The sequence below is a fragment of the Stegodyphus dumicola genome, chromosome 1 (assembly GCF_044657685.1).
Source record: "Stegodyphus dumicola isolate Sdum_Otavi_A_Nest chromosome 1, ASM4465768v1".
In the NCBI taxonomy this organism is placed as follows: domain Eukaryota; kingdom Metazoa; phylum Arthropoda; class Arachnida; order Araneae; family Eresidae; genus Stegodyphus; species Stegodyphus dumicola.
Window position 1 is genome coordinate 266,236,388 of NC_140768.1, and position 22,416 is coordinate 266,258,803.

The 22,416-nt window shown below is 32.0% G+C and overlaps 1 protein-coding gene across 3 annotated transcripts in view; it reads right to left on the bottom strand.

Annotated features, from left to right (window-relative positions):
• LOC118194552 (putative monocarboxylate transporter 5) overlaps window positions 1-22,416 on the bottom strand; it is a 50,575-nt gene that overhangs the window by 22,558 nt on the left and 5,601 nt on the right. Inside the window, exons 1-3 of one of the 3 annotated variants that reach the window (XM_035365692.2) lie at window positions 20,736-21,272; window positions 13,309-13,452; window positions 2,425-2,694 (exon numbers count right to left, since the gene is read on the bottom strand). In XM_035365692.2, the coding sequence (XP_035221583.2) occupies window positions 2,425-2,694; window positions 13,309-13,452; window positions 20,736-20,931 (610 nt within the window). In that variant the 5' untranslated portion in view covers window positions 20,932-21,272. Of the gene's footprint in view, window positions 1-2,424; window positions 2,695-13,308; window positions 13,453-20,158; window positions 20,294-20,735; window positions 21,273-22,416 lie in introns of those variants that run through there. The other 2 variants (XM_035365694.2, XM_085806534.1) reach the window with 2 other exon arrangements.

Genomic DNA, 22,416 nt, shown 5'->3' on the forward strand with positions numbered 1-22,416 from the left:
TAACCCTTTTTCTTACAAAATGGTAATTAGTTCACTTCATGATGATGAAACGGGAAATCATTTGATAATTTGTCCCTCTAGCATGTTTCAGAATTGCTAATGGAAGTGAAATAAGGGCATTGCAGGAGACATGGAAGATATTTAAATTTACCTCTTGTTTTTCAAAGAACTCTTGTTTTCCCTTTGAAAGAACTCTTGTACCTTTTGTTTTCAAAATTTTTTTTTCAAAGAAAGAAAGTAATTCGGCATCTGATGGTAAAATCTTTAGAGAATTATGGATGACAGTGTTCCTAACGAACCACGGAGAGTTCGATAGGAATCTGAGAGTTTTACTCTGAAAACTTAGAAGCTTTGCTCTGTTTGAACGTGCAGTAGCTGCCCACGGCGGGGCGGCATATAAAATTATGGGTCGGATTGTCTGTATATAGGATGTTCTTTTAATGTTGATATTTAGCTTCGAATATTTGCACATTAAAGGGTAAATGCTCATTAAGGCACATTGTGCTTTGTCTCTGATATAATTAACATGAAATTTGAAAGCTAACTTCCGGTCGAGATAAACACCTAGATATTTTACTTGGTGGTCACGTGACACGATTTGTCCGTTCATTGTAATTTTTTCGAAGTCTTGAGGGATATTTCCTTTTTCAAAATAAATCCCTTTTGATTTTTCGGGGTTAATTTTTATTTTCCATCCTTTAAACCAGGGTAAAATGTAATCAGTGGCATTCTGTAGTTTATTTCTTGCATGATATGGATTAAGTGAGTGACATAAAAGTGCCGTGTCATCGGCATAGCACGCAGTGAGAATATTTTCAATATTAGGGAGATCATTAATATATAAATTATAGAGAAGCGGGAAAATTACCGACCCCTGTGGTAAACCCGCGTGAATTTTTCTTATGGTGGAATAGTTATCTTGAATCTTAACATGAAAATTTCTGCTCTTTAAAAAAATCAGCGATTAGAGGGATGATGGCAGGTGGGAAATTATAGTTCATCAGCTTGACCGTGTTGCCAAAGTTTATCGAAGGCTTTCTCTATGTCCATAAAAATAACAGCAACTACTTCCTTTTTATTAAAATTTTCACCTATGAATTCCATGATTCGGGCGATCTGCTGAGTCGTTGAGAATCCCTGGCGAAATCCAAATTGATGGTCTTTGATGATGTTATTTTCATTAATAAAAGTGGTGAGTCGAGACTCGATAAGCCTTTCGAAAAGTTTGGCAATTGCACGCAGAAGACTGAAATTTGATAATGAAAAATTTCTAAGTTTTACGATGAAATAAAAATAGCATTGCCAAACATTAAGTACATTATTCCCGATTCCAAAAATTCGTGGGAAGCCATTTCGACTACTCCCATCTTCGTACGACTTTAATCAGATCTAAAAGCGCTAAATCGTACAGTTTGTTAATAAAAAAAATTGTAAGTTTTACACAATCTATACATATAAAGAAGAACGTCTGTTTGTGTGTTTGTTTGATTGTTCGCGTTATTGATTTCTGATCATTTTATGATAAAACGTTTGCCATGTTTAATCGATAAAAATTGAATATAGATGAAATACTGGATGGAACTTGAGCTCTTACGACCATTTCGTTAGAAAGACGAAAATCATTAAAAACTGCGTACCATTGTTACTGATATAATGAGAGAGATTTAATTTATTTTTCTATCGAAATTTTTTATGTGGATTCCATATCGCATCAGACTGAAAAATGTATGACTATTATAAATCGTATTATTTGCATCGTTATTAGAGAAGAATTACATCTACATCGGTATCGTCCTCTCTGTTGTTAAATGCATTACGCTCAATCTAACTTAACTGGCATCGTGTACTTTCACTAGTTAAATATAAAACAAAGATATAAAAATAAATATCCTGCCGTAAATAATTTACTACTTTGGTAAACAATATACATATAAAAAGAAGTATTTTAGGATTTATTTTATGCAAACAAAAAATTGTAAACAGATTTTAACATTAAAACAAAAATTTTTGGAATTATACGTCTTGTGTTCTTTTAGATAATTTTAGTTCCTAAAGATTTAATCATAATCATAGATAACATGGGAGAGTTACGTACCATATACATACTAGTAGCCAAGAAATTAAAAATCATAATAATCTATTGCGAGTTATATAAAAAAGTACCTTAAAATTATTATGTTTATAATAGGTACTTTAGAATGCTGCTAAGTTAGCCATTGAATACAGTAAATTAGTTTGATTTTTGAGGAGGATGTTTTCATGGAAAATGCTTATAATTTCATCTTTTACCAGAGCTTATATTTAATGTTTTCGTATCACTTCACATCAATAAATGATAATATATTTCTAATCCAAAAAATAACTGAAGAATTAAACAATAATATACCCAAAATATTAATCGGAAATGTTTAGAGGTTTGCTTACACTGTCTGGCATACTCCTGTGGATTCTCAACCCATGGTGGTGCTTTCAGCAATAACGAAGGTGGCAACACATGCATAACGACACCTCCCAATATGAGGAAACCACCCGACAGAGCGAACTTGTCCAAGATGGCTTCTATCATGATAGGAAATGCTAGACTACTGACACAAGCTCCAGATAAAGCGATGCCAGATGCTGTAGCTCGGTGTTTCTCAAAGTATTGGTTTACTACAACTTGAAACAAGGTATTTGCAAAAGCAAATCCTAAACCTGAAAATAAAGATTGATTAAATTTAATATGAATGAAAGTATAGTAGAAATAATTAATTCATTTAAAAAATTATTGATGAAATTACCTTTTCTGAAATTTAACATTTGCATGGTTTCAAATTTTCAGTTTCGCTTATGTATTTAATGGCATAATATTTTTTTCACTCATATACGTACTTTATGAACGTAAGCTAGAAGAAAATACCATAGCTGCTTTAAAAATAATTGGTGACCTCAAAATTAAGGACTCTAGAATTGGTGCTCTCCCCCTAAGTTCATCTATTATCTCGAATTCGAAATCCTTCTATGTAACAACCTCAAATTAAGCAAGCGGCCGAGCGGTAAAGTCGCTGAACACTGGTAGTTCGGTCCGAGGTTCGAAACCCGCGAACGGGCTGGCTGCATGGGTGTTTTCGTGGTTTTCCCCATGTGTAACGTGTATACGAGCCAGTTTCCCTTAGAAAGTCCTCCACGAAGGCATCCCTCCCCTTAGGCAGATAGCCCTATTGTGCTTTTCCATAATTAAATAAACCAAATCAACTTAAACAATCATAGCTTGTCTAGACAGTTACATCTGACGTAATATAAATATCGCTGACGAATTACCATTCCTTTCCGTAAGTACTCATCCTCGCGCCTGCGCACCAGGGGCCGAGTGGTAAAATCGCTGAACACTGGTAGTTCGGTCCGAGGTTCGAATCCCGCGAACGGGCTGGCTGCATGGGTGTTTTCGTGGTTTTCCCCATGTGTAACGTGTATACGAGCCAGTTTCCCTTAGAAAGTCCTCCACGAAGGCATCCCTTCCCTTAGGCAGATAGCCCTAGTGTGCTTTGCCGTAATTAAAATACACACATACATATGCATACATCCTCGCGCCACTGAACTCCTCAAATCCCTAAGTCACTTCTGGGGAATTATTTACTTCATTCCATTCTTTTCCCTAAGTGCTACTTTGTGATCCTCATGCCGGTGCGTTTCTCAAATGCCTACGTCACTTCTTTAAAAAAACCAATGTACACTGCTCAAAAAAAAAAAAAAAAAAAAAAAAAGGACAGTCCTATATCTCCCGATCTACTGGGCCGATTGACAAAATTCAAACTGCGTTCTTCATGTCTCGAAAGCGCGACTTAGGATATGTATTAGATTTATATATAGCCCTATTCTAACATAGGTATTTTGACACAAAATCGGACTTTTTCTGAAATAACATACCAATGTTTTTACATATTTGGATTCTACGACTCAAATTACGCCTAAATATGAAATTTCGTAAATTTTGGAGCGAAATTTACGGAGAAATTCACAAATTTATGTTGGCACTTTTTTGTCAGTTTGCGCCAAGAATAGTTCACTTGGCGAACTTCTTAATATATGGCAACCTAATTTCCTTTCCCGTGAGAGGAAAAAAAGTCACCATCGTTCCTTTTTTCCAAATAATATTCTTTATATTATATTTTTAATTATAACTTATTATTTTAAGTATTTTTTTCTTTTTCGAATTTCATTTTAATTGTTTTAAGTTGCATGGTTTTTTTTCGAATAACTGTTTTAAAATTTTCTATTTACCTATTCGAACTGCGTAAATAAAGGTGCAGCGTTTATTTTTTTTCAAATAGTTTTCTTTATATGTATTTTTGTCATAGTTATTATTTTAGGTAATTTTTAAATTCTTATACTTTTATTTTAATTGTTTGTGTTGAACTGTCTCTTCAGATAATTGTTTTAAAATTTTCTATTTATTCCTTCGAATTGAGCATTTTTAATATATTTATTAATATAAATTTTCCAGAATTTGATTTTATTTATTTGAATTGCATTTCTTTCGTAGGAATACTTTGTAACCCAGACTACGATGCGTTTGAAAACTGCATATATTAAAAGAGAAAATACAGTAAAACACAGTTAACACGCCTTTCAATGTTCTGTTCAGAAAAGATATATATATAAATAAGAGATACATTTCACTTAGGATTGCGACATTTTAACTTAGGATGACTTGCATACACTGCTTTAAACAGTTTTATCATTGTGCCCATTGCTTTACACAATTTTATCCTACATTTGGCTTCTTAAATGTTATTCATATTTTAGTCAAATATTTTATTTTTGAAATCGTAAGAATCAAATATCATAAGTTAAAAAGTTTTAAATTAAAAAAAAATACAAATACTAAATTTTACCCAAAAATCTATTTTTTCTTCTCTTTTTCTTCAGGCATTCTACTTTATTCTTGCCCTTTTTTTTTAGGCATTCCGCAAGTATATTAAAAAGTATCCAAATTTTCGAAATATCTTGATAATTCTGACAATCATTTTAAATAAAGTTATCGCCTTCCATTTCATAAAGGCCCACAAACGGCCGAGCGGTAAAGTGGCTGAACACTGGTAGGTCACTCCGGGGTTCGAATCCCGGTAAACGGGCTGGTTGCATGGGCGTTTTCGTGTATTTTCTCATGTGTACCGTGTATGCCAGCTGGTTTCCCTTAGAAAGTTCTTCACAAAGGCATCCTTCCTTTTAGGCAGATAGCCCTGCTTTGACGTAACTTAATAATCCAATTCAATCCATTTCATCAATATTTGGTCAGAGCCTTTATCAGTCTTTAGAGGCTAAACATTTTGAAGTTATGAGATGAAAGGAAAGAGTGGTTTCATCAAGAGGTTTTGGTTTATTTAATTATGACAAAGCACACTAGGGCTATCTGCCTAAGGGGAGGGATGCCTTCGTGGAGGACTTTCTAAGGGAAACTGGCTCGCATACTCGTTACACATGAGGAAAACGACGAAAATGCCCATGCAGCCAGCCCGTTTGCGGGATTCGGACCTCGGACAGAACTACCAGCGTTCAGCGACTTTACCGCTCGGCCGCTGTTTCATCAGGAGAAAAAAAAAACATCTTTAGGTGATATCCACATAAATCACTGGATAAACTTCTGAATTTTCAAATAATTCGAATGAGAAAATCATGGGATTCTCCATTTATGATGCGATATGATGTTCTATAACGTAATTTAAATTTATACAACCCTATAATCTAAAACCAGTCGCTCTTCACTTTAATCTGCAATGATATCGTTTTTGTCTTTTCTGTTAACCACAAGCTCAATTGATGGTATTTGCTGGTGTACACGTCCAAGTGTTTTTTCTTTGAACACCTAAATTCTTTGAAATATCCTGAAAGTATATTCAAAAGCGTCCAACTTCAAAAGCAAAATTCAAAAGCGAAAGTATATTCAAAAGCGTCAGACATACCAAGATGTGTTCTTGGTATGTCTGACAGCCAAATTTCCCTGCAAATGTTTGCTTAATTTTCTCCTTAATTTTGTTCTTTCCTTCTACAGTTATTTTCAGTGCACACACAAGAAAATTAAGATTTTTCGATTGCTAGACTTCCATAAATTTTGCATTCTTGTCAATTTTTAAAAATATCAATTACATGAATTGCGTTTCAGCTGAAGACAGCTTTTCATTTTCTAGTTATTTTAACTATAAATAAAGTTTAAAGCGAAGTCCAAAGGATAAATATTTTAATTAAAAGATTTTTGCTAAATGACAAAGAAATAAAACAGTCCAGCAGGGTTTATTCTGTACCACCGAGTAACCCGATTCTTATATCAGCTGAAACAATCTAAATCATATTAAAGATCATGTTTTTTTATACAATCTATAACGCGAGAGAAAAATTAGCTTCTTAAAAAAAAACATTCTTTCTAAGAGGATTAATATAAAAGATTATATTTATATATATATTTTTAAAGCTGGGACTTGAACCAAACTGCCAAATTTTTAAAGTTTAATTTACATGGTGGTTATAATTAAAGTTCCAATTTGAAATGACCATAAAAGGAAAATTACCGTACCAAATGTTATCAAACTTGGGAATCGTGTAAAGGAGGTTACGAGAATTTATTTTCCGCGGAAAATAAAGAGTTCAAAAACTCACCACCAGGGGGAAAATGGCGCTGTATACAAGATTGATAAATGAAATAAGACACGAAAACATCTGTTTAAAATATGTTTAATATTTTCCGAAACGTGTTACAAAGCATGTTCAATGTAGCGTCCAGCATTTTCCGAAAGCAAGTTAAATCCTGTTACTGCATTCTCAACAGCAGCTCTTAGCATATCAGGAGGAATGTTACGGACATGTCAGTGTATCACATTTTTCATTTTTGCCAAATTGTTTAGATTATCACCATAAACAGTGCTTTTGAGAAAACCCCATAGCTAAAAATCACAAAGGTTGAGGACTGGTGGAAAGAGGGGAAGTGTTGGCCTATAAGACGTTCATTCGTGAAATGTTGACGTTCATTCGTGAAATGTTGACGTTCATTCGTGAAATGTTGACGTTCATTCGTGAAAGTAGCTATGCGACACAGTGAGGTGGGGCCCAGCCCTGCATAAAAATCGTAGTATCTAAAATGCCACGTTACTGCAGTTCATGTATCACGAAACATTTTAACATTGACTCTAAGTGAGCTGCAATCACAGTGGTCCAGCTGTCGACTGCTCTTCAGAGAAAAATGGTTCAGTTATAAAACTAACTGTCATTCAACACTAAACGGTGTGGAATGACTGCTATGCAATCGAATGCAGTAGGAGAATGCAATGCAGCTAGGTAGATAACATGAGGGATTTCTTTGGCCTAAATCAATTAAAAGCGTTTTGAATCAGTATCTTCATGTTTTAGGGCCGAATTCAGGCTTCAAATATTACAAATTAGCGATCTGTAAGAAAACGATTTCCAGATTGTACGCACTTGTGCGAGTGATTTGCGATCTCACATTTTCTAATCGCTAATTCGTGGTTTTCACGGACGAATTTCTCACTTTCATGGATGGCGCACTCAACGTTTATCGAATTTAACGCCTTTAAATGGTAATTTGCTTACTTCAAAATTTATTAACGGTATATGACATATTAAACCCATGTAACAAAAGGTTAAGTTAGATTCCGATCCATATTTCGTTTAAAAATATTGCATACAGCGCCATTTCCCTCCTGGTGGTGAGGTTTGGAACTTCCTTTTTTTCGCGGAAAATAAATTCCTATGACCTCCTTTACACGATTACCAGGTTTGATAACATTTGATCCAGTAGTTTTCGTTTTATGACCGTTTCAATGTGGAACTTTAATTATAACTAAATTTTCATTTGAAGCTATGCGTTATATGTATACCATACGTAAATTTTTCGCTTTTATGGAAAAATAAAGAATCGAAGCAAATATACTTAGGATAATTGACCAAAACTGAAAAAATTTCCCCTCACTTCGAAAATAAAATATTGAAATTCGACCTTGAATTTATTGGGTTATCGAAATATTTAATTTGACTTATCTTCTAACCCCTAGTTCCGACAACAATTCCGTCAAAAATTCCGAGTTACTTAAGCTGAAGTAAAAGATTTAGTATATATTCACTGTATGTTAGTAAAGTAATCAGAGTGTAATAAAAATAGATTTTAGAATTTACGCTGATGCAACTTTTTGTCTGACTGCACAACATGTAATGGAAGAGAAGGCTTGTAGAAATCTATTTTTGACATGCCTCTAAAAGTAGATGTCATACTCCTTTTGTTTCTCAATATCAAAAAACTTTCCTTTGAGAGGCAACTTTAGTTTTGGGGAAAGAAAAAAAATCACAAGAAAAATTTGAAAAACATGCAGGACGATTGAGTACACATACTTATTTTCGGAACACAAGCGGTTCTCCGACTGGTTATTGAATAATGAAAAGATGAATTATCATGCAATACAAAACATTTGGAATACGTTGTCTGACTGAAAACGTAAGATTAAAAGTCATCTGCTTAATTCACAGCCATTTACAAGTCAACTACTGGGGTAATTGCAGAATCGTTTTCATCCTGAGCTTCTAAGACAAACCTTATATCACTGGATTTAAACACTTCTTTAATCTTCCGAGAACGTTCCTTCTTTAGCTCAAATTCCAAGAATATTAAGTGAATACAATTATTGCAAAAGAAATTGAATATTCATTTACACTACGGCTTGGTAGTTTACTAACGAGTTAACGAAACTTAAATTCTACTTTTTGTGTCTAAGTATACAACAATATTTTAAATATTTACAAATAAAATATTAAATTGGAGCCTCACCAGTTGCCTAGCATTTGAAGATTGTTAAATACTGATTGTTTGTTGCGAAGTCTAACCCAGGCTGCATTGTTGGTTTTCGTAGTTTTCTAGGTTCTCTTTACAAAGGTTCTCTATGAAAGCATCTTAACCAAATAGCTCCCATGTTCTTTCTATGTTCACATAACCAACTAACCTAGTTTAAGCGCGATTTCCAAATGAAGTTGCTAGCAAAACCTCAATACTCATTAAAAATCATGTAGCTTGCCAATCGGGAGTAACATGAAAGATACGGCGCCAATAATTGAATTGCTGTTACGGTACGCTGTTTCTAAATTTAGATGGTCATTCCTTAATTAAATAGCCCACCAGCGGCCGAGCGGTAAAGACGCTGAGCACTGGTAGTTCGGTCTGAACTTCGAATCCCGCGAACGGGCTGGCTGTATGGGCGTTTTCGTGGACTTCCCCATGTGTAACGTGTATACGAGATAGTTTCCCTTAGAACGTCCTCCACGAAGGCATCCCTCCCTTTAGGCAGATAGCCCTCGTGTGCTTTGCCATAATTAAATAATCCAATCCAATCTTTAATTAAATATAATCGATTTGTTACTTCTACTAGAGCTGACGGTAAAAATTGAAGTGCAAATAAATAATATCGTGTGCAATCTTGATTAATATAAAATTAAATATTTTGCATAGAAAAATATTTGCATTCAGACAGAAAGTTTTTTGAAATATTTGCAATTACTTTATAAGAAGGATTTATTAATAACCGTAATAATTACTTATTTTATTACTGATTAGGATTCAGTTCTTGACAATTACATTCTAAATTAGAATTTGAAGGATATAATGAAAATACGCTACGCACAAAAATACATTTTAGGATAAAAAAAAAATTAAGAATATAATGAAAATACGCTACGCACAAAAATACATTTTAGGATAAAAAATGAGTCGATTTTTTATGTGTTAAAACTTCTTAAATTCATTTAATAAACATCGTATCCTCGTAGTTAATTGAATCCAGAATGTTGTGTGTCGTTTATATGATTATTCTTACTTGTCCACAGAAGCTGCTGACTTATCCAGCCATTAAGTAGCTTCAGATCATTTCTACATAGCCATTGAACTTCCACTAATTCAGTCTCTAGAGGGTTGTATGTTTATATCATAATTTGACTTATATAAATGAATATTCGAAATCTTATGTTTCTATAAAAATATACTGTGCTTTAAAAATATGGATGATAGTATCTGCCGCTCTTTCAGCCACTTCAAAAGCAACAGTTTGTTTAGAAATAAATTATGCAGTTAATGTCATAAAATATTTTCATAAAATTCAAATAAACATTAAACGAAAATTCTCAGTTTTAGACAATTCGATTTAAACGAAGTAAAGTAGCAGACGATAAAACGCCGAAAGTAAAAATTTAATCTTAGAAAAATGTACTCTTATTTTTTTTAAAAAGGAAGAAAGAGAGAAATTAAAAAAAATTGTTAAAAATTTGAATAATATCATCTATAATTTAAAAAAATAGATTTTCATATAGTATTAATAAATATTTATTACGCCTTATTGAGGGAAAAAATTTCATATAATTAATTCTCCGTAAAATTTTACTTGAAATTTAAGGTTAAAAATAGCTGTGGCAATACAGTGTAACAAAATTCCATAGACCACATTTGGCGTTATTATCGCTCAAAAAAAAAGATGCCAAATTTCAAAACGCGAAAATATGTAAATTCGTGTATATCTTAGAAAATTTTGAATAAAAAAGTCTAATTTTTTGCAGATATGCTTAAAAATACACCTGCTTTATGATGATGGTAAAAATTTTATAGGTTATAATTCAAAATTTTTTTCGAAAAATTTATAAAAATTATTTAAAAATAGAAATTTAAAAAATAAAACACAAAAAATGGGTAAATTTTATTTGGAAGGAAACTAAATTTCGAAATGTGAGAAAAAAAATCAAAAAAGTTTAATTAAAAAGAGATATTAATAAATATTTGCCAAATTCAATTAACATTGAGGAGCTAAAATTTTGAGAGCTAATATTTTAAAAACTAGTCGTACGATTTTTACAAAACTTAGTATTCTGGCATAATTTGAGTCGTAGAATCGAAATATGGAAAAAAATTGGTATGTTATTTCAGAAAAAGTCCGATTTTATGTCAAAATACCTATGTTAGAATAGTGCTATATATAAATCTAATATATATCCTAAGTCGCGCTTCCGAGACATGAAAAACGCAGTTTGAATTTTGTCAATCGGCCCAGTAGAACGGGAAATATAGCACTGTCCCATTTTTTTTTTTTTTTTTTTTTTTTTTTTTTTTTTTTTTTTGAGCAGTGTACACAGAAATTTAACTATGACTGAATAAGTGTCTGGTAAATTAATTCGATACATGTGAAAATAAAGATTGTTGATTTGTCGGAATATAGTTTCGTCATCCTCGTCTCTTCTTGCCACTGTGCTGGGACGACTACGCATCAAAACTATCACATATATATATATATATATAAACATGTTAAAAAAGGCTTCAATACTGTTCAATAGATCCAAATCACATATTGAATGAATATTCTTTTCAACTTCGAAAATATACTTTAGCGGATCCCTCAATATCCTCTAAAACTACAGGACAAATGTTAAGAGCCACCGCTGATCATCACCGCTAGAAACCATTCGATACATTTTTAACAACATTTTTTACATTTTTACCATATATTTTTATGTTTATCGAGGCTAATGTGAAACAGCAAGGTACAACAGAAAAATAGCATTTTAAAAATAACATCCTTCAAGCCCCCCCAAAAAAGAGCTGTTAAAAATTAAAAGCGAAGCTTTTAAAATGTTCTGAAGACCACAGGTCGTATGCCTTTCCTTTGAGGGAAATAGATAAACAAGCCTACGTATATTGCTGCAAGACCTTGTTTTCAGTTATAAGAGATTTTCTAAATTCCCCAAAGTGATCAAATTCCTGGGGAAAAAACGAGAAGAACCCGCCTACGAAAATAATTGATTGAAATAGTTAATAATAAAATAATAAATCTAATCTGAAATAGTCTGAAGCGTTTTGATAAACTTAAAGGAAACGATACTTCCAAGTAAAATTTCTGGGACCCAAAATAAAAAGCTTAATAAAAATAAAGAAGACCTTTAATGGTTTAAATAATCTTCTATGATGACTCTTTTATTCAAGTTAATTAACCTAAAGAAGACATCCTGCTTAACAAGTTAAATTCCCACAGAAGAATTGCCACAAGGATTAATTGAACCCTGTTTATTTTTTGGACTTAAGGTAATTCCTAACTTCTTTCTTACTCGGTGAACAGGTTTGCTTTCCAACATATGTTAAAAAAAACCCTCGGTAATTAGACGTAGAAGAAATATTGTTCTGAACCTTTTACTGATGGGCAATCTTGATTCCTAATTATATATGTCATCATCCAGTCGGCAGTTAGAAGCAAACGAAAATCAAAAGATTTATCGTGGTCAAATACACAGTCATATGACGAACTTAGATATCACAGCTCAGGCAATAAAATATGCATTTTAAATTGTATTGTGATTTAGTCGAAATTTCTATTTTGATTAGCTTAGTACGAATTTAAATAATAGTTAGAACCAAGGAAATATATGTACACGATTTGATGATTTAAAGTATTGGGGAAAAGGAAGACAACAACATTTAACAAAGGAAGACATTAATAACCAAAAAATTGCAATAAAAATAAATGAAGAACAGTAAATATATTTTGATTTTGCTTCCATATGTAAGGATTATGTTAATTTTATTAACAGTTAAATTTTAGTTAAAGTTCCTTTCTATCGATTCTTAATTTCAACTTACCACTTCCGCCCAGAACGTAGTTTTAGAATCACGTTTGAATACATAATGAGGAAGGGCGGTATTTAACCGCGAAGTTCTTCGGTCTTAGAGACAGAGATATCAGGTATTCTGGCTGCTCGCGTCCGCCTTTTTAAGCTACTCCCTCGTAAGCTATTATCACGCTCGCCGTACTGTAGGCCCTTGATAGCTTCGCAGTCTATTAACGTTAAGGGGCCAACTCTGATAGAATATTGAGTAATCGGCTAATACACAGTTTAAAAGTACACTCTGTACATACTAGTCTTCTCTTGTCAAGCTCCAATCGACGGTCGATTAAAACCATTGAACACTGGTGTTTTTGCCTAGATTCAAATGATCTCAAACCTACTGGTCAGGCAGATAGATATCCTGAGCTTTGTCATAATCAAAATAATCTAACAGAACCTATTTTTCAATTCATAAATACATAAAGAGTGTGCAGTTATTTTTTTAAAGTCCTGAATAAAATAAATATAAAGATAAGATCAGATATGGATATGAAATAAAACTATCAGTTTATAAGATGAAAATGTTGAACATACCAAAGTAAATTACCTATAGGTACTTTACTTTGGTTTGGTACTGGTACTTTGCCTTGGTTTGGTTTGGTTTGGTTGAAGATACCAAAGTAAACAAAGCCTTACCATGTACTCCTCCCCAGAACACTGCTAACCAGGTGACGTTAGGTGCAATGCAGCAGAGAGCAGCTCCTGCAGAAGCAACCACTCCACCCCAAAATGTAACCATTCTAATTCCATATCTCTGACCAATTACTCCGACCAGCGGGCCTAAAAATCGACACAGAATAACAGTATGTTTGAAAATTTAAAATATATTAAAAAATGAAATAATTCAGAAATACATAAATAGTGTTCATAAACATATATAAAGTTCTAAAAGTTCTGAACTGTTGATGTTTAACAAAATTTTTCTTTTAAAAGATATTGTAATCAAAATCTCATCAATGAAAATTTAAGATGCAGGCACTTTCTGAAAAACCAACGGAATGGTTAACAATGTTCTTGCTTTACGTATTCTTATTTTGCCCAATAAACAGAGAAAAAGCCTGGAGAAATGTTTTTGCTTTCGCAATATTTTCTTGCATAATTTTTCCATAAATATTCAATGCATTGAATTTCTATAGGTATGAAGCTCTTTTAATTTACAGTTTTGCTAATCTTATTTCTGCAGTTTTATGCAAAAGAAGTGCATAATTTTTTGATAAATATTCAATGCATTGGATTTCGATAGATATGAAGCTTTTTACTTCCTTGTACGAAGTAAAAAGGAAGTATTGTAATCGCGAAAAGGTTCAGGCAGCATATTTCAACGAAAATATCCATTTTGTCCGCTATAGAATGCAATTTAACGATGTTTTTGCGTGACATCTGTACGTAAGGACAGAATAAAAGACTCTTTTCCTCCACAAAAATTATAAATGCTGCTTTAAAATGAATTATGAAGAGAATTTTTCGTGGCGTCTGTACGAACGTATGTACGTACGTACGTGCGTATCTCGCATAACTCAAAAGCGAGTAGCCTCAGAATGTTGAAATTTTGAACGTATATAGGACTACTATAACATGTAGGACTGCTATAAAATGTAGATGTGCACCTCGTATTTTAGTTGCAATCGGCCGCACCAAACGTATATAAATATATTTATATGCATTCTTATTCGGCTAAGTGATCTCAGTTTCTTTACTCTTATATGTTAGTAAATTGTACATTTTTTTGCTTTAAAAATGATTGAATTATGTTGTTCTTATCTTTCGGTTAAGGGTTTTATGCCTTTCGTAAATCTGGAAGAAATATTTGTACAATTATCAACAATTTAAAAGCTGTTTAAGTGCGGTTAAGTTTTAAATAACATGGCGGACATATTTGTTTACATTTGAAACAGCAGAATAGTAGATTTGTTGCCAATCGAGAGAGACTAAGCCTCGCAACAACAAAGATAATGCCTTCATTTATTACTGCGAATTAAATCATGCTTAATCCTTTCCAGAATTTTTTCGAGGAAATAAGTGTTTAAGATTTACTTTGTAATTTTTAATACAGATATTTTGAGTTTTTATGTAATTTTGCCTTGTCGCGAAGTGAGAACTGAATTAATTGAATGAGAAATACTGAATCGTCTGCGAAAAACTGTTTCATTTTTGTTTTGTTTGCTTAATTTCTTTTATATATCGTTCTAGCTTTATTATAGTATTTGAACAGAAAATGAGGCAACGATTAGATAATTCTTCAAATGATATAAATTTTGTGCATTCTGAGTTATAATATGAACGAAATATTAAGTGAACCTAGCGCCAGAGTGTCGCTATGGTAAATAAATATAATGAATCTTAAAGAGTGCATTTATTCTATTGTGGTTTATGCGCTGTCGACGAAGTAGATTTAATTCCATCCAATAAGTTTAAATGAAATGCATGAAAATTGCGTATAATTTAATATTCCGTGCAAGGAAGTCATGTGGTGTACACATCAGATTTTTTAATTTACAGTTTTGCTAATCTTATTTCTGCAGTTTTATGCAAAAGAAGTGCTAGTTTCAAAATGTAAAAACAAAATCAGTTACAGATATCCAGTTACAGATATATATATATAATATTTATTTAAAAAATTCATAATGTATTCAATGGGGCGGCCACCCATTCCGAATAAACTCAGCCTCTGTGGAGACTATCCTGAAACACCTTGCAAAAGCCAAAGACCAGGATCTCTGAATGGTGTCCAACTTCATCTTCAACCTGATCAACTTGCTCGCTCTATACCCCCAAGCTCCAGTATCATACATAATAATAGGTAATGTCACCATTTTGGTAAATCTTCCCAAGGGTAGTAGTTTTCATACCCAGGACGTCTGCGGAAAATGTTCTTTTATAATTTAAGAGAACTGAAACAGTTCTACGTCGAATACGTTGAATTTCTCTAAAGTGCTTAACAAAGTTCGATTTATATCCACGATGACGCCTAGGTATCTCAAATCGTCCCCAAAATTCTTTTGTCTCCAAACTTTAATTGCCGAGTTCCTTTTTTTATCCACCTCTGGGAAAGAATAAAGCATTAGTCTTTTCAAAATTAAATCTTAATTTTTCTAGACTTTGCCAATTTCCTAGGAATACTACAAATTTCATCATATGTCTTTTCGATTTCTTCTAAAAAATCATGTTTTATTAGAACAACAATATTATCAGCATAAGCAATAATTTTTGAGTTATGCGGAATATCATTTTGCAATAGCTTGTCAATAACAATATTCCAGAACAGGGGAGCGCTGCAGGAGTCCTGCGGCAATTGCCGATATATATTATATTGCAAATAGTCTCCTTGTTTGTATCATTGAAATAATTAAACATAATGTTTCTATCAGTAAAATAGTTTTTAAGCAAGTAAAGCAGGTTTTTAGGAATTTTCAAATCTATCAGTCTATTGAGTAATGAAATTCAGTCGACCGAATCAAATGCTGCCGAAATGTTTAATGATATCAAAACCACAATTTGGTCTTTCCTAATAAAATTAATAACATCAAACAACACATCATCCGTGCTCTTTCCAAATGTGAAACCGTATTAACTTTCGTTAAAAAGACAATTTTTAACTATATGATGTATCAACCTATTAATAATCAACTTATAAAAAACATTTTCAAATAAGCATAACAGCGTAATGACTTTTCAGGGATGAGTTTAACAGCGACTACTATCAACCACCGGCATATATCTCCATTAACAATTTTTAGCTGAATAGTAAAGGGTACTTATTATCCAATACAGATGGAACCACGAGACCGGCAGGTCTTGTGATATCGCAACATTTGAACGTCATCAATTTATTATTTAAAACTCCTCCCTCAATACTGAAATATACTAATAATTATTAAAAAATTCTCAAAGTATTTATAATAATAATCCTTACAAAACACGCACAGATACGTGACATGGCATGCGAAAAGGCGTTCACGCGTGCTATTTGCGCATTCTGGACATCACTGCATGTATGGGCTTACGATCACAATTTTAAACAGGTCTACGCATTACTGATGACATAATGTAGGTTAGTTTTCCATTGACGCAGTTAAGAAAATATTATTACATTATTACAATAGCGAGGGATGTATCCAAATCAAAAATGAGGAATTAAGGAGTTATTGTTAATTATAATTTATATTTACATATTTTTCTCCTACATATATACTATATTTTTTATGAACGTTTACTGTCGAGAAGGTTTTACTTTATTTACAACAAAGAAAATTGATGCGTTTTACCATAATACAAATTAATACGATTAATACATTTGATGAATATGTGAAACTATTTAGATATTGTATTAAATATGTATATTTCATGAAAGAATTATAAGAGAAGGACCGTAACGGAAATTACATAAATAATATTCATGTCAACAATTTCAGCTTTCATATGATATTTCGGAAAAATATGATGACTAACCCTAAATATTTAACACTTCTTTTGGTACTTAAAGAGGAAACAAATTGAAGAACTTTAAATCGGTTTAAGCTAATAACTAATTTACTCTAATTATTTACATTAATATTTTACTGTAAATTCTTATTTAACAAAGCATACGTTTTATTTATACACTCAATAATTTTATATTTAAGCGTAATTTTATTTCTTTTTAGATATTAACGTGTTGGAGATGAAAATAACGTCGCCTAGTTAATCATAAATATCCTTGATATAAAATTTAATGTTTCATACTTTTGATTCCTTTTAAAAGTGCACTCAATATTTCAAGTTTAAAATTTAATGTTTCATACTTTTGATTCCTTTTAAAAGTGCACTCAATATTTTATACAGTAATATTTCTCGTCATTTTCTAACGGCTTAATTCGTCTCCTCTAAAAAAGGGGTTGCGATCATTAAGCCTTTAAAAAGGGGACAGACAAAGTTCCAATAGCCCATTAAGTCTCCAAATTAATTTAGTTTTTTCCCGTTGCTAACCCAAAAACAGAAAATATTCATAATAAATCTCTCTAAACGGCATCATTACAAAATTGATACGTATTACAAGGATCTTATATAAGAAGATGCAAGCATTTATGTAGATAATGATGCAAGCATTTATGTAGATAATGATGCAAGCATTTATTTATTTATGTATTATTATGTATGATTTTTAGTAGTGTAGACGTTTAAAGCAAAGTCCTTCAAACCCTACCAGATTCAAAAGCGAGTTATTGTTTTAAGTCTGAATCAAGGTGACGAAGTCTTAGAAAAGAGAAATTAACGTTTCTGTTAAATCTTGAAATTTAACAGAAGTCACTATTTGGGCTTCAGAATTGCAAACGAGGTTGCCAGAAGCTCTAAAGCATTCAAACCCTCGGTTTAAATTCTCTAGTAACTAATTGCATTCTGGTGACGACTATGGAAAGAAGGAGATATAGTAAAATTTCAAATCATAATAATTGGTTAATTAACATAAAACCGATATTTACGAAACTCTTCAGCCAATAACAACGTTAAAATTTTTTGACTGAAACCTTTCGCAACCAGTTGGTGCAAACCAACCCAAAATAATTTTTTACCTTAATATAAATTTTAACGAATAAAGGCACACTTTCCTCTTTGTTTCTCTGCCTCAGGTAGGTCCGTATGTAGAATTTTTCTTTTTTTAATTGCTGAAATAATGGAGGATGTGTTCAACTAACTGTTCAAGAACGATTCTATGGCTTTCGCCGGCTAGTACGCTTGTCTCCAGAGTTGTTTCTTTACGTAATAAAATGTATTCAGCTGGCCACAACTACAGTAATCTCATTACGATCTAATTTCATCTTTAGCATCTACGTCATCATAAAAAATTATTCCATTACTTATATAAATAGCGTACTATGTATAAAATTTATTAAATGATTACTTAAGTTTTACATTAAAAGAAAACACAACTTAATTATTTAGCTTTACCTTGAAATGCGGTATTTTCAAGATTTATTTACATATCTTTGAGAGGAATTTCAACATACATGTTGCGCAGTGATTGCAAAACTTTCGTAAATTTATAGCGATTACCGGGATTTCGAGCTATTTTACAGTTTCATGCAATTTTAAGACTCAGTAGAAAGATTATTTTAACCTTTGTAAGGCTTGATCAGTTTGATTTTCTAAGGTATTTACATAATTATAGCGACTTTAAAAAACGAAAACTAAAAGGAAGCAAAGAGACTAACAAGGTCAAATTTAATTAAGTTATTTAATTAATATAGTTAATTAATTAGTTATTTAATTAAAAATTTAATTAATCTATTTTTCCAAAAATATTTATGAAAAGCAAACATAAGCATATTCAGAGGAATTCATTCAACTGGCCACAAGAAAAAGAATTGTCTGTCGAGAATAAATTATAACTAGCTATAAATAAAAATTTGCCACACAAACAATAATACAGAAGTAATCATAAAATAGATTTACCCAAAACCGTCAAATGAGAATGATATCAAATGAAGGACTTCGAGGTAATCATTTAGAGGAAGCATATCGTTCATTATTAACAGTACCACTAACTAGCGTGCACTCAGAAAGTGCATTGTCAGCTGTAGGTAAATTGGGCACAAAGTAGGTTCCAGGCTTAGTGACTGTTGAATAAATTTATTATCTTCTCACGATCACATTTAAAAAATATGCAGTTAATAAATTAGCTGTTTTCTTTTCTATTAATAGATATTATATAAACAGACAAGCGATAGAGAACATTTCTAAAGATGTGGGTCAACTTTTGTTCATTATGTTTTTTTAAATACTAGTGCGGGGGTCACTATGTCAGGTGGCACGTGAAATAAATATGTATCAGACATAGATTCACTGAATTATACTAGTGAATTAACGTCTGGTACGTATTTATATAATACATTGAATCGGTAGTGGCGCTACTTGAAACGGAAGAAAAAGGGTACCAATAATTTAGAAACACCGAAAATTTGTTCTCAGAAAAACCTGACAGTTGGCCCTTTCTTTTTTTTTGCTCTCATTATGAAGAATTCTTCATTAATAAACATAGTTACAGATAGAGGTGGTTATCAAAATAATGGAAACACCCTAGATTTACACGAAATACTTTACTAATGTGGCGTAGGATTGCCTTTGGCAAGTAATACAACTTAGATTCCGCTAGGAATGGAATCGTAATATGTTCTATGCATAATGTTTTTACACGTTTCTAACTTTGAGCAAAGGTTTAAAAAAATGTAAAGATTTCCATTCGATTCATGTCGCAAAGTTTTAAAACTGCTAATATAAATTAAAATGAAAATCGACGTCATTAAAGATTTATCAGACGCGTAATAATTATTAACTTAGCTAATATTAAAAACATAGTCCTTGATTTAAATTCAGTATATTTGATTCATTTTACTCCAGTGAAACATTCTCTAAAATAATTACAGTTTTAATTTAAAAAAAAAAAAGTTTACTGGATACTTTACAAACAGTTTTTACAAGAATAAGAAATCAGAAAATAATTAAATCTTACTTCCTCAAAACCTTTTTACCGTTAACAGATCGTTGTAATCTATGCATTTGCAGCATTTCATTCACGCGAACGTTAGATGCGCCGCATCAGACAACTTTTCAGGCTCCCGCACATTTAAAAGTGGAGGCATGTGGTCTGTAATGAATCATCGGAGGAGACGCGAGATGTGCGACTTGAACGCTGAAAGCTAAATGATAGTAAATAAGTTGGCCAATGTCCCACTTGGAAATATATAAATATATTTTTTTATAAAAGCTGTAAAAGGCTTTATATGAGAGACTGCAGTGTGTAAGCTTTCACCTTCACCAGTAAAACACCTTAAAAAGCGTAGGATCGTCTTACATGCGAGTTTGTAATATTACTTAGACAAATAGGGTAGTTTCATTTTTATTTACCATTGCAGTTTTTATTTACATTAACTTTTCAAGGTTTAACGGTTTGAAGTCTATGTTCAAGTTCACATTTTAAAAAACTGAGGAAATGATGCGAATTTTATTTTGGAAAAAAAATAATGTTAATTAAACAGACGATCAATTACAAAAGAGTAATTTAGATAGAAAATAGATTACATACTTACCTGATAAAGAGCGGATTGAGTTTCGGACGGTAAAGGGTATAGTTGCTTCTTGCCTTGTTACTCCATATGTTTCTATCACAGCTACATACAAAATCCCAATAATCCTGGACAATCCAGATAAAATCATATTAATTATACAAGCTGCGAAAGCAATTACCCATGCCCGACCTCTGTCAGGTAGTTCGAGTTCAGCCATTTCCTCAAGTATAGTTAGTTACTTTTTCATGGAAGACGTCCAAACCGAAAATATACCAGTGCAAGATGCATGCGTAGACCTCTCAAGATCACTTTCCTAACATTGCATTATAACACAAATGCGCGAAGAAGGAAATGGATTCATCAGTAAAGCATTGTACTTATTTTTGCATAAGCATTAGTGGCGACAAGTGAAGGTTAAGAGCAGGGAAGAACAATATGAGATCGTAAATTAAAATGTGATCCTTTATGAAAGGATTTTACCTAGTACACTCATCCGATAACGTATGAAAAAGATCAAGTGTATCATCCCAGTCGCTTTTCTCCTATGAAGGCCAGCGAAGCCGAAAGTTTCTACTGGTAAACTACAAACAGTAAAGTTGCTCTTGTCATAATTAAATGATATTTATTACGAAATAGCTTCCTCTTGCAAACTTCTGGCCCTTCTTCTAGGTCATTGGCCATTGTCGAAAGAAGAAATAATTGAGAGAAGAGTTTTATTCAGGAAGTGACAGCTGCTAAAGATAAACATCTTTTCGTTTTAGTAGAATGTGTTTAGTTAACTAATAGATGCTGGAAGCAATTCTTCCTTGTGAAGATGCTTATTATACGAAAGAAAGATAAGCAAAAATTAAATGCTCGTGATTTATTTTCAGCCAATTAAAATGTAAAAAGAGAGAGCGAATATAATCATCATGAAAACTGTATTACAGCAGTTGAAAAAAGATTTCACAAAATATAAATAAACGAATGAATATAAATAAAAATAAAATCCTGGCGTAAAAACAAATTAAAAAAAACATCTTAGTAATAATTGTTGAACTGCTATCTAATATGTGAAAGAAGATTATCATTAAAATGTTTTAAAGATTTAGGAATAATTCGCTAAATGTATGTTGCGTCTTTTTATTGCCACTACCTGTACTGTAAATAAAACAAAAACTTAGAAAAAAAAATCATTCTTTAAAATTCCAGTTTTTGAAATAAAAATTCTTTCTCGGGTTTTGGTTCCTCAATTTTTTCTTGGAATGTAAAATATTATCATTAAAAAAAATCTTAAGAATGTTTAAAAGATATTGTATGGCTCTACGGAATTCTAATTAAAAATGATAAATTAGAGACTAGAAAGTAGAAAAAAATGTACATCGCTTGAATGGCAACGGCGAATAATACCCCATACATTTTGATTTTAATGCAGCCAATTCATTTTGCAATTTTGTTGCGTTGAAGATAAAAATGGCATTAATGTTGTATTGTAAAATGAAGAGAGGATTTTCTTTTGCGATGTAATTAATAACTGTGCGTAAAGTATTTATAATACATTATTTATGACTTTTATAACACATTTTCTTGCAACATCCATACCTCTCCATATTAATTATTAACCCAGTTCCAAACACATCATTGTTTTTAAATCTTAAACATTCCTCAGGCAAACAAATAAAGTGCAGAACATGCAGGCTTCCAAATGATCATTTTTTAGATT